At 36.7% G+C, this 13,123-nt stretch overlaps 1 protein-coding gene and 1 non-coding gene across 2 annotated transcripts; both read right to left on the minus strand.

Annotated features, from left to right (window-relative positions):
- Window positions 1–374: 374 nt before the first annotated feature.
- On the minus strand, window positions 375–1,367 carry LOC141706577 (uncharacterized). The gene has a single exon (XM_074509346.1). It carries the CDS (start codon window positions 1,365–1,367, stop codon window positions 375–377), a length of 993 nt encoding a protein of 330 aa, XP_074365447.1.
- Window positions 1,368–12,652: 11,285 nt separating this feature from the next.
- LOC141683484 (small nucleolar RNA R71) lies at window positions 12,653–12,759 on the minus strand. Its single transcript, XR_012560314.1, has one exon. It is a non-coding gene; the product is annotated as a small nucleolar RNA R71 (small nucleolar RNA).
- Window positions 12,760–13,123: the final 364 nt, after the last annotated feature.

Here is a 13,123-nt window from a genome sequence, read left to right on the forward strand (position 1 = left end):
ATTCATCAAATCCATAAAGGCAGCTAGCACATTTGTCAATCCGAAAGCCATAACTAGAAACTCGTAATGTCCGTATCAGGTTCTGAAAGCAGTCTTTGGTATATCTTCTGACTTAATCTTCAGCTGATGATATCCCGATCACAAGTCAATCTTTGAGAAATAAGTCGCTCCTTTAAGTTGGTCAAACAAGTCATCAATACGAGGTAACGGATACCTATTCTTAATGGTCAATTTGTTCAACTCTCTATAATCAATGCACAATCTCATACTTCCGTCCTTCTTTTTCACAAACAAAACTGGAGCACCCCATGGAGATACACTCGGCCTTATAACTCCTTTATCCAATAGTTCTTGTAATTGCTTGGCCAATTCCTTCAATTCTGCTGGTGCCATACGATAAGGTGCCTTCGATACCGGTTCCACACCGGCGCTAAGTCGATAGAAAATTCAATTTGACGGCCAGGCGGCAATCTAGGAAGTTCGTCAGGAAATACATCGGGAAATTCGCTAACTATCGGAATACTTCCTATATTCAGCGTCTCCTTAGATCTATCAATTACATGAGCCAAATACCCTTCACACCCTTTTCTTAACAGTCTTTTAGCTTGAATCATTGTTAAAAACATCTTAACTTGCTTCTGCCCTTTAAACTCTACTCTCTTTCCTTGAGGGGAATTAAGAATCACTTTCTTCTTCTTACAATCTATCTGAGCACCATGCTCTTCTAACCAATCCATTCCTAATATAACGTCAAACTCTCCTAATTGGAAAGGTATGAGGGAAACAGGGAAACTATAGCCTGAAATCTCTACTTTACACCGAGGGAAAACATCTTTAACAGATACTCGTTCTTGATTAGCCAAAATGATAGATAAGGGTTCAATTAACAGTTCAATTTCACAATTTAACTTGCCAATAAAAGATTCAGATATGAAAGATCTAGTAGCTCCGAAATCAAATAGCACTTTAGCATTGATGTTGTTGACAGAAAGCAAACCTGCCACAACTTCAGAACTCTGAACAACATCCTTGATGTTCATGTTGAATGTCCGGGCCTGAGCAGGATAGGAGGGAGGAAACACTGGAGTTGCAGATTCATAAGGTTGATTTGAAGGAAGTTGATGAATTGGAACAGAAGATGTCATTGCTTGATTGAAAGGAGCGGTCGTCAATTGTATCAACTTGTTATTTCCGGGGGTCTTGCAATCCCTCGACATGTGACCGGTCTTTCCACATTTAAAGCATGTAACAGAAGGCTTCTGGTTCCGGCACTCATTTGCATAATGACCTTTCGTATTGCACTTGTAATAGACGATGTCAGCCTTACTGCAGTTGCCCGTGTATCTCTTGTTGTAATCCCTCGACATGATTCTGAATGTAGACAAGAAAGGTTTATTCATAGTTCAATATTTGCATAGACAAGTTATAGTAAGGGTAAATATTAAGCACTGAGATTTTATTCAAGAGATATCTTAGGAAAGGATTAGACATGATCAAGTTTTAAAAGAGGTCAACATAATTTAATCTACAATTTTTGTTTAAGCAGGTATATAACATGGTAATGAGATGGCAATATCATAGAGATAATCAAAGTGCGAATTTAATAGTAGTTCGAATGAAAGGGGCGAAATAGAGTACAAACAGGAAATAAAGTGCAAATAAAGTCTTCCAGAAACAATCTGGGTACAAGGTACAAATAGAAATTAAAGTACTAATCAATAACAATGCTAGAGATAGGTAGACTATATGATAGTCTAAGGGGATGGTTATGGGGAACAGGGGCACGGAGACGGCTAATCGCTTGGAGGAGCTCGTCAGCAATGGCGGTAAGAGCAATTTGACTCTCTCTCTCACGGTGTGGAATCATCAATGCCAATTGGTCCTCGGCCATCTGGATGATCTCCTCAAGTCTGGCTATCAGTCGGGGTCCATTGGACTCATCATCAAAGTTCTCGCGGTATAACTGATCCACCCTATGCCGAAGATTCACATTCTCACCTTCCAGTCGATCAACCATAATTACCATATGCTCGTAAGGGAGAATGGCACAGTAGAAGGGTATTCGGGAGTCGATGAGGATGATGCATGTCAATCAGTTATATATATATACACGGTTATAAATAAAAGGGTCGGAAAACCTATAGATTCTAACGCCCCAAAAATCCAAATGATCTAAGTTCTAGCTATTCTCTAAATTCCTATCTTATATTCATTTATGCTATGTTGTTCAGTGACTCAAACTTGTGGCTCTGATACCAAAACTGTGACGGACCCACTAATACTAACTAGCAATAATAGTAATAGATATAAACAAAGCAGTAAAGGACTATAACTAGTTAATTAATATTACAAAACCATAAATCCAAGACCCAAATCTACAGGTAAGAGTTTGAACAACATCTAAACAACTAATAATACAAAAGTCTAATATCCAAAGTCAAATACATCTACCAATTTTAAATTCCCAAAAGTTCTCTAAACATTAGGGAACAACCAGTTCCCTACCTGCTACAACATCTGACGGTAGGCATACCCTGAACCACCACAATTCTTATGCGCGGTCTGCTTGAAACGAGGCATCTTCGGGCTTAACTGAAGGGATATCATCAATAACAATATTAATGAGAAAACGCTCAGTAAGTGAATAATAGGGTACAACAGTTCATCATATGCTCAATAAAACAGTAACAGAAGGTAAATCAACAATATAAATTTTTCAAGTAAAGGTCAAGATTTTAACAAGTGAATGGAATTGAAATCACACAGCGCTATGAGCAATGAGGGGTGATCAGCCCACATCAAAGCTCCGAACCACATAACCAGTGATTCACAATAATTGAGGATCCTCGGCACACATTGGCCATATAAAACCATCAGGCTCCCCGCTACTGAGATTTTAAAACTTTAACAGTGACTGGTGCCTCAGTCTTATCATATCATTCAATTCCTTTTTAATAACTCATTTCAATTTAAATGGGGTTCTTGATCAAGGATAATATCACAAGGGGTTGGTAATGATAAAGTTCAAATGAGAGGATGATAATAGTGTTTAGGTTTCCAAAGGAAATGAATCTAATGTATGAGGGTTTTAGGTTCCACTGGATATATTAAGGAACTATTTGTAGGGGGTATTCGCAGAGATACGAGGTAATATGTGAGGAAAAAGGGGTCAATTCAAGTATGGAAGCGATTAACTAAGTTCAAGATCCAATTATTGAGTTATGTCAGGGACTAATTAATGTGACTAACTGATAGTCATACATTCACAGGGTGTTCAATCACAAGAAACAAAATTATAAAGATAAGTTAAGAGTTCACTTGCCTGCACTACGCTTACTGAGTACTTGAATGGAATCGTCTATGGGCTCCTTCCTGGCCTCCTACTTTAACCTATAATAAATAGTATCCTCGTCACAACTCCTACTAACTACCCTTTCGCGTATACTATATATAAACATACACACACTTATATATAAATATACTTAACACACTTAATTTTAAGTAATATATGCTTCACATAACTCATAGCAAGAAAAGGCATGGTAATAGTACACTTAGATCCTAATCACTCAAGCAATTACCATTTTTAAAAAATAATTAACAAGACTATTACTCTTAATCCTCCTTTACAGACCTCAACACAATCTAAATTCAGTAAGTCACACTTGTGCCTCACCTCACAAGACTCACAAAATTAATGCATACTCTAAACTCTTCCCGGATGCATGCCTCGGCACCACTTGTGTGCCTCGACACAAATATACTTTTCTACCTTGGGACTTTACTTAATTATGGTTTCTACAGACTATTATGACATAATTCAACTCCCAAACTTGACTTGACATCAAGGCCTCACTCATAAAGCACTTAAACACAATGCATTCCTCATTGGCTTCCTAATGCAACTTTTCTGGTGACTCTCGGATATTTTGGTGGAAATGAGGTATCTCCATATTGGGCCTTCACTCCAAACCAACTCTCTGAGGTTTCTAAGACTCTAAAATAACCCTTAAAGTTGGAATGACTCAAAAACCTTGCTTGGGCCTCCCTAGGCCTCAAGTGGAAGTTGACATAAATCTGCCTTCTCTGATTTCCAAACTGCCTTACTTTTACCAACTTAAAACTCACTTAAATTGTTCACTTACTGATTTTAATGACTTGTTAAGCTTTCTAGGACTTCTTTATACTATTATAAACCAAGTCCCAATGAATTCCTATCCTAAAACATGGTTATAATGGGTCAAATAAGGACTTGTACCAAATCTGCCCTGTTTTGAGTTTCTCTCGGTTTTGTGCTTGTGCACCTAACTAAATGCATGATTTTACCCAATCTAAAGCTTATGGACTCAAGTACATATCAATTACTAACTCCACTAAACTTGGGACTAACAAGGCCTCATAAATGCATACCTAAAATGACCTAAACTTGTAGTGCTAAAATCTGTCCAAATAGGACTAATGCATCCCTTCCACCTTAACTCCTTTCTTAACCATCAAAACCAATGAACAAACCAACAACCAAACCTAATATCATGCTAACACCTACTGACCTATAGTGCACAAGATTGATTTATAATTTTATTTAGCATGCAATCAATTATAAGGACAAGCAAAGTAACACCTCACAAGACAAGCCATCACTTAGTCATTTTAAAGCAAAAATTCAAATTACACATGCATGAAAACATCATGACACCTACTGATTTTAATCTCTTTTAATCAAGACATGATTAAACTATCATTTTAACACATAATTCGTGGCATGCACGTCATAAAAATCAAGTATCAAGGCTCAAAATAAACAAGTATGGTTTCCTAGTCTAAAATCACTTGTAAATCAACATGCAAGGGTAAATTTCAACATGCAAGGGCTATAACTAACATGCAAGTGTTAAAACTTAATATACTTGAAGAAATACATAGCATTCAAGAGTTTAAACATTATAATTCATCATTTTTAGAAGCAAAAATGGTTTATAAGTAACATGAAAAGTCATTTTCATAGAAATTTTTAAAGAACAATCCATATACATTCGGCTCTTTAAATAAATCATTGCCAAATGCTATGAACAAGATTATGACTTAGAAAGTTGAAGTAAAAATACTTCTCCAAGATCATATCAATTCCATATCTTTAAGCCCTTATGATTTTAGTCCTTAAATCCATGAGAATTCAAGGCCTAAATCTTGGATACAAGAACACATCAACACATAATAAAACATACCTTTTATGAGCCAAAATTTTCAAGTATAAATGTGGGAATATGAGTGAATTATCTCCTTGATCAAAGTGTTTGAGAAAATAAAAAAAAATGAAAGAAGAGGGGGAGGGGGTGGCTTCGTCCGAGAGGGAGAGAAAGGGGAGGGGAGGGAGTGAAGTGGGTGTGCAAAAATGGGAGAGTAGCTTGTGTTTTTGGTTTTTGATTTGTTAAAGTTGTAGTGGAATTGAGAAATAACCCCTATGCCCTTCCTACAAGCTTAAGACATTTTGCATGCAAGGGTAGATGAGTACTTTGCTTGGTCAAAGTGAGTGAGTGGGGTTGGAATTGACGGTCCTATCCTTGGTCTCCATTATAAGGGATTTTGCATGCAATGGTACATTAGTAATCTAGTAATCATTTTTCTAGAATTAAAAGTATGCTTAAAGAGAATTAATTTTAATAAATAAAGTACACTTCCATAAATCACAAAAATTATACCATAAATTACTTTAAGATTTTAGAAATTTTATAAGAGTATTTTCAAGAAATTTGAATAAAAATAATTTTTAAAAGAATTTTCTTTATAATAATACTTCTATAACAAGCCACATAAAAATATAATTTAATTAGATTTTAATGCAAATAAAGTTGTAAAAAAATATAATCTAGCATTATACCAATTTATCTAATCGTATAAGCACAAAATTTCCATATCCAAATATTTGTACGAAGATTCGAATCGTCACGAAAGAAAATATATTCACATAATCGCTGGAAAGCAACATTTAGAAACTTATGTACTCACAATACTGTACAGTAATGCCACATGACATATTTTATAATATCATAATATTTACAGACGTTACACATAGGTTTTTAAAATACCATATAGAACTTCCAATGTCATTTTGCTCAAGTCTCTCCCTTCTCTTATAGCTGAAATCTTCTGTTCTATATGATCAGGAAATGTGAGCAAAAACTTCAAGTTAACCTCCTCAGCTTTATAGTATTTATCATGAAGCTGTAGGTCATAAATCATCTTGTTGAATCTTCCAAAAATATCAGTTATACTGTCTTTAGGTTTAGCCATGAAACCCTTATATTGAGACACCAGTATTCTCCTTTAGTTGAATCTAACTTCCTCCGTACCTTCACACAGAATATTTATTTTCTCCTAGATCTGTTTAGCTGTGTCACAGTTGACAATGTTATTGTACATGACATTGTCAAATGACTCTATCAAAATTAATTGCATACCACTATCAAGAGAAACTTTTTCCTTCTCAATGTCTGTGTATTTTTCAAAACTCACTTATTTTTGTATTAAAATCAAACTAGTGTTTCGCTATAAATCCTGGGTTCTTTGTAAATAAAGAACTCAGCTTCTTCCTTGAGAGAGTTACAAGAAAAACTAGATCTGTTTGATACATTTAAAAGCAAAGGACCAGTGTTTACTTTATAGTTTAATAAACACATATTTACACAATTTGCAATAAGATGTACTAAACCCTAATTTAAGTTATCTCTAAAGCTTTCCATTCCTGGCTTAGTGTATCTTTGCAAATCCTGTGAATCTGTGCCAGATCATGGAAACATTTTGTTTTATTATACATTGTTCATTACATTACTCATATCTACTACACCTGTAGTAATTAAGAAGGCAATCATTAAATTTCCTTTGTCAGTTAATCTTGGCCTTTGATCTTGCACTCTTTATAACGACTCATATATTCTATTATTTAAATATGTAATTTAGGAATAACTAATTTAAATAAAATATGCGCATGGATTCTGTCAGCGGGTTATTGCTCTGTTATTATGTATATGTGATTGCGAGTATATGAGATTGAATTGTGTGGTTAATTGTTGGATGGTATGATTTTGTTTTGCTTTTAAAAGTGGATTTAATACAAGTTTATTTGTGTAAATATGTGAATTGTCTCTAAAAATATTTCTATGACTTTATAATCTCAATATTTATTTTTGAGATTTTATAAAATTCGGAAATCAATATTTCATCAATTATTTAACCCTGTATGATTTTCTGATTACATTTAATTATAAAATCTGTATTTAATTCCAGGATTCTTCAAAAATCATGAAACTCATATATTATTACGTTTTTAATATTCTGAGAATTTTAAAATTATTTTGGTAATTTTGGGATTAATTTTACTCGCGCGTTGTTTCATTTATTCGTTAAAAGCAGGTGTAATCAGCATTGTAGTAATTGTTTTAATATTACGAAAATTATATTTTTATGTATTCCAAGATATTTTCGACATTTTAAAACTAATTTCGTTATTGTTAGAGATTGTTTTATTCGCACCTCCGTCCGATAGTTCTGAATTTCGGGGTAAATCGGACCCTTAAATACTCATATTTACCATGAAAGCAATGTGTCAGCTTCTAATTAATTAAGGGGACACCTGTCTCCTTCTCCTTGCACACCTGTTGAACAAGAATAAAAATAATAATAATAAAAAACCCCAACACCCCGAACCTCCCTGTACCCGACTCTTTCTTCCTCGGCTTCATTTGTTCTCTCTTTCTCCCGACCTCACAATCTCTCTCTGTCTCTTCCTCCCTCTCTTGCTATTCCCTCCCCCTCCCCCCCCCCCCCTCTCTCTCTCTCTCTCTCTCTCTCTCTCTCTCTCTCTCCGTCTCTCTCTTTTCTCCTATCTTGTTCTTCCCTTCTTCGATTGTATCTGTTCCTGGCGATTTTCCCCTCGCCGCCGTTTTGGTTTCCGATTTCTCCGGTGAATACTCTGGCTTAGTTTTTTTATTGATCTATATGCATATATATGCGCTTATCTATGTGTGTAATTTGTGTGAACTGTGTGTGCAGTGTGTGAAGTGTGCGTGTGTATGGTGTGTGTGCGTGCGTTGGGTGTGTGTCTGTTTGTGCGCATGGTGCGTGTGGAGTGCTGTGGTGGTGATTGTGTTCCTGTAATTTGATTTTTCTGATATTATTATTTTGATTAATTCTGCAGGATTGTTGATTGATTCCATGAAATAAAATAAATCCTCATGCGGAGAAAATGATTTTTAATAATCGGTAAAATTTATTCGGGCACCCGAATATTTTCGGGTACCAATAAATTTTGCCGCCGTCCGCGATGAATTAATACGAGCGGATGGTGGACCGTGATGAATTAATTCTGAGTCCTACGAATAAAAATATAAGATGTAAATAATAATAAATAGTTGGTTTAAATCGGTTGTTGGGAAATTGTGAAATGTGGATTGCGTGATTGATTGATTGTTGTCGGTTGAGACGTCGATTATATTCGACGGGTAGTCCGATAAATAAAGGAGACGCTGTTCGATTTTCGGGAACGTATCCTGTGAAATATCAGAACTACCATTCGAATGTAAACAGTTATAAATAAATATTTTATAAATATAACGGACAACTTGTTTTCTAAAACGACGAGTATATGTGTTTTTCCGAAAATGAATATTGAATCGAGATTTGAGTATATGAATCATGTATGTTACATGTACTATAGTAATGTGTATAAGTATGAGTCGGGATTGTTATCGTTTGGGTAGGATTAATATCGAGGATATGTCAAGCATACCTGGTCGTCTAACGTAGAGAATTTCGACCCTGTAGGTTTTAGTCGTGGGACTCAGGAATTGAAGTCTAACTAAAGATAACCTAGTGATCAGTCGATAAACGCAGCGAGGTTCCAAGCGAAGGACCCGAGCGTGGAAGTCGGATCCAGGATATTCTGATAGTAAAGCGAGGCGATAAAGTCAAGTGTCCAAGTCAGTCCAAGGTCAATCAGAGATAGTTATAACGCTCTGCAAGGCAAGTACCCCGAACAAATCTTTTACGGTTCAGTATATATGAATAATTGTTGATTTAAATTACGTACTGAAACAGAACGATTTAAGTTACGTATCTCCCGGGTTTCAAATTATTTTGTTAACTTGTGTTTTGGGGGAAAAGTAACTTCTGAAAATGCCTATCTCTAAATTTTGAATAAAATGAAAATGTTTTGGAAAATGTGCTGTGATATAATTATTTTGACAAGAGATAGGTAAGTGATTTGGAAAACTGGATAAAAATGATCAGATAATTGGATGAGTGTGCGCAGGAGGCCCGTAACGGCCTGGAAGTTAGCATAAGAGGTGAAGTGGTTGCGCACCCTATTATAACCACCAGCCCAGCGTGACAGGGACCTAGCTAGTCTCTGAATTCCGGAACAATTTTTCATAGGATAGCCAAGATAGAGTTATCCTATGGAGATAGCCTGACCAGCTGTCTCATCAGGGATCATCCAATACTTTTGTATCTGAGCAAGTGATTTTGAGGTTCCCGGAGAGGGACAAATTTTATAGGTCCTGTGATGGGACAAGTTTGATGGTTTCCGTAACGGAACAAATGGTTTTGGGTCCCCGTAACGGGACAATTAGTTTTATGGGTCCTGCGATGGGACGGAAAATTTGAAAATAAAAGTAGCATGCTAAAAGTGAACTCTGGTATTTATGCACAACACACAACTGTTGATTTGGTTTTTCAGAGCATGCTAGTTTTGATATCCAGTTTATACATGTTTTACTTGTTTTCTAACAAGTTATGAATTATGTTCCTATCACTGCTTTATTATAAACTGATTTACTTGTTATTCATATAGTGCTACTGCTGAGCAATTGATTGCTCACCCTTGCAGAATATTTTATATATATATATATTGCAGATGCCTAGGAGATTCTTCCGTGGTAGTCAGGGCAGAGTTCCAGTACTTTCTGGGTCAGGCTCCTCTGAGGTAGTTGTGTTGGACCAAGGGTGGTCTGTTGAGTTGCTGTGTTAAGTTAGCTGCGTCGGGATGATTGTTGTAAGTTGGTTTATGTTTGTTGTAACCTAAATCATACCTAAATCTGGCAAAGATCTTGGTAAAGGGGTCATAGTTATATCCTATTATTGAATTGTTTACCTTATGGTTGTTGTTGATGACATCATCTCCTGACCCCGGGGTTGAGGCCGTCACACTATTCAAGCTGCTTTTGTAGACTTTTCAATCTTACTGATTAGATCATTTGTTGATTGACAGTCTTGAATATTTAACTTGTCTGCATTTTGTACTTGAGCTTCATATCGAGATCTCCAGTTTGTTCTGTAGAGAACTGACATTTTGATAAGTATAATGGCTTATCGAGATCTTTTAGTTCTCTATAAGTGTCTTTGACTTGTCGAGGTCTCTGAGTTCTCTATAAGTGAACTTGGCTTGTCGAGGTTTCCAAATTTTTGCATGTCAAAATGACTTGTCGATATCTCTGAGATATCTTTAAGTATATTGACTTACCGCTATCTCTGATATCTCTAATGAGAAAATTGACTTGTCGATATCTCTAATCTTCATATCTTCATTTTGACTTGTCGATATCTCTGAGTTCTCTAATGCGGAAATTACTTGTCGATATCTCAGAGATCTCCATATATATTTTGACTTGTAGATATCTCTGAGATCTCTAATGATAATTTGACTTGTCGATATCTCCAATCTTCATGTCTTCATTTGGCCTGTCGATATCTCTAAGACTTCTTTATAAGCTATTTTGGACTTCTCGATAGGTCATTCCGGAGTTTTCGAATAAATTCTCTATACGACTTGATCTGTGACTTTTAGATTGATAAGTGGATTTTATATCCACTTGGAATGCTTTATTACAAGCTTAAATTGGTGTTTTGGACTCAAGTTGTTGGTATTTTGATGTATTTTTGTGTTATTGCATTTCAGGTATCAGATAAATGAAGAAATGAGCTTTTAAAGGAAATATGATGAAAATTGATCAGAATTGGAATCCAAGGCCATTGTCAAGTTGTAGAGAATCTCAATAGCTTCGCGTGGGCAGTTGAATCGCCTAATTCTGACGAGTAGAACTCAAGTTATGGTCAAAAAAGATTCATCAGAATATTTTTTCCAGTCAGTAGCTGAGCGCCCGCTCAGCAGAGCTGAGCGCCCGCTCAGAGAGCTGAGCGCCCGCTCAGGAGAGCTGAGCGCCCGCTCAGCAGAGCTGAGCGCCCGCTCAGAGAGCTGAGCGCCCGCTCAGGAGAGCTGAGCGGCCGCTCAGGGCGCGGCTGGTCGCTGAAAAAGCCTTTTTTGAGTAGAATTTGACGATTTTAAGGGTCCAGGTCCACTAGGGGCGTATATATACTTAAAAAAAGGGTTTTCGTCATCCGGGAAGATTGGGATACCAAGGAGAAGACCTAGAAGAACAGAATAACTCCGAAAAAGAAGATCTTATTTTCAACTTGTGATTCTTTGAATTAGTTGTAACTTTGGATGCTCGTTTTCGTTCTTGTTGAACCTAGATCTCGTTTATTCGTACTTTGATTATTATTTAGTTTATTAAGACCTTGTTTTATACCATGCTTTCATTGGAACCCATGGTGACGATGAGTTCGACTTGTCCTATGTAATCAAGATAGATAACTTGTTCTTAAACCGTTATGTTGTCAAATTCTATAGATATATAGGGTCTCAATATAATTGGTGCCTATTCAGCTTCTATCTCTTTTGCGGATGTCTGGTAGAATGGTACTCGTGCAATGAAAGTTGGCGTTTATCAGTTTCGTGTTATCTGATTAGTGTCCTCACCATCACATGCTAAGGTTAAGAACAATAAGGTTATTGAATGAAGTATTTAATGAAGTTAGGATCCCATGTTTGTCATATATAGTAATTCAACTTCAATTCTCTTAGTTAATGTTATTTAGTATAATCTCTTATTTTAATAAAAACCCAATTTGTTATTTGTCTTAGCATTGAGTGATAACCATACATTGTTGCATAGGTGCATAAATTGAACTTAACCTTAACCAGTCTCCGTGGGAACGAATCTGATTTATATTTTATACTACTTGCGAACGCGTATACTTGCGTGAATATTATCGCGTGTTTTCACCCTAACAAGTTTTTGGCGCCGCTGCCGGGGACTCGGTGTTAATTTTTAGTTTATGTGCTTGTCATTAGTGGTCGTTAAAGTTCACTGACTCGGATTCTTTTACTTTCACGGTTTATTTGTTTGTGTTTCAGGTACTCATTACAATGGGAGATCCAGCAGCACGAACGAAAGCCTTGATGGATTTTTCTCAACCCAAGATCAATGACATTCAATCTAGCATTGTCCGGCCAGCTATCACAGCTAATACCCTTGAGATCAAGCCTTGCATAATTCAATGGGTACAGACTTCAGTCCAGTTTGGGGGTTCTCCAACGGAAGATCCCAATATACATATAAGGGATTTCATTGAAATATGCGACACCTTCAAGTTCAACGGTGTTTCTGAAGATGCTGTGAAGCTGAGACTATTCCCATTCTCTCTGAAGGACAAGGCTAAGAGCTGGTTACACTCTCTACCAGCTGGTTCGATTACTACTTGGGAAGATCTTGCTCAGAAGTTTCTTACTAAATTCTTCCCTATGGCGAAGACAGCTGCACTCAGGAATGCTATTACTCAATTTGCGCAGCAAACGGGAGAATCGCTAAGTGAAGCTTGGGAGCGCTACAAGGAGATGCTTAGGAAGTGTCCTCATCATGGAATTCCTGATTGGATGATCATCACTTGTTTTTACAATGGGTTGGGAGCACAGTCCAGACCCATGCTCGATGCAGCATCAGGCGGAGCATTATGGGCAAAGAGCTATAAGGAAGCTTATGATCTAATTGAACTGATGGCTGCTAATGAATATCAGTATCCAACCCAGAGATATCCATAAGGAAAGGTAGCAGGAGTTCTTGAAGTGGATACAGGTACGGCTATCACTGCTCAACTAAAGGCGTTGTCTATGAAGATCGATTCTCTGGCTAACTATGGTGTTAAGCAGATAATTAGTGTTTGTGAGCTGTGTGCAGGTCCGCATGTGACAGAACAATGCGCTATATCTAGCGACTCAGCTCAGTTTGTG

This window comes from Apium graveolens, chromosome 1 (assembly GCF_009905375.1).
Source record: "Apium graveolens cultivar Ventura chromosome 1, ASM990537v1, whole genome shotgun sequence".
Classification (NCBI taxonomy): domain Eukaryota; kingdom Viridiplantae; phylum Streptophyta; class Magnoliopsida; order Apiales; family Apiaceae; genus Apium; species Apium graveolens.

Coding starts and splice junctions, on each gene's coding strand:
- LOC141706577 (XM_074509346.1), bottom strand. CDS start 1,367: ATGTCGAGGGATTACAACAAGAGATACACGGGCAACTGCAGTAAGGCT.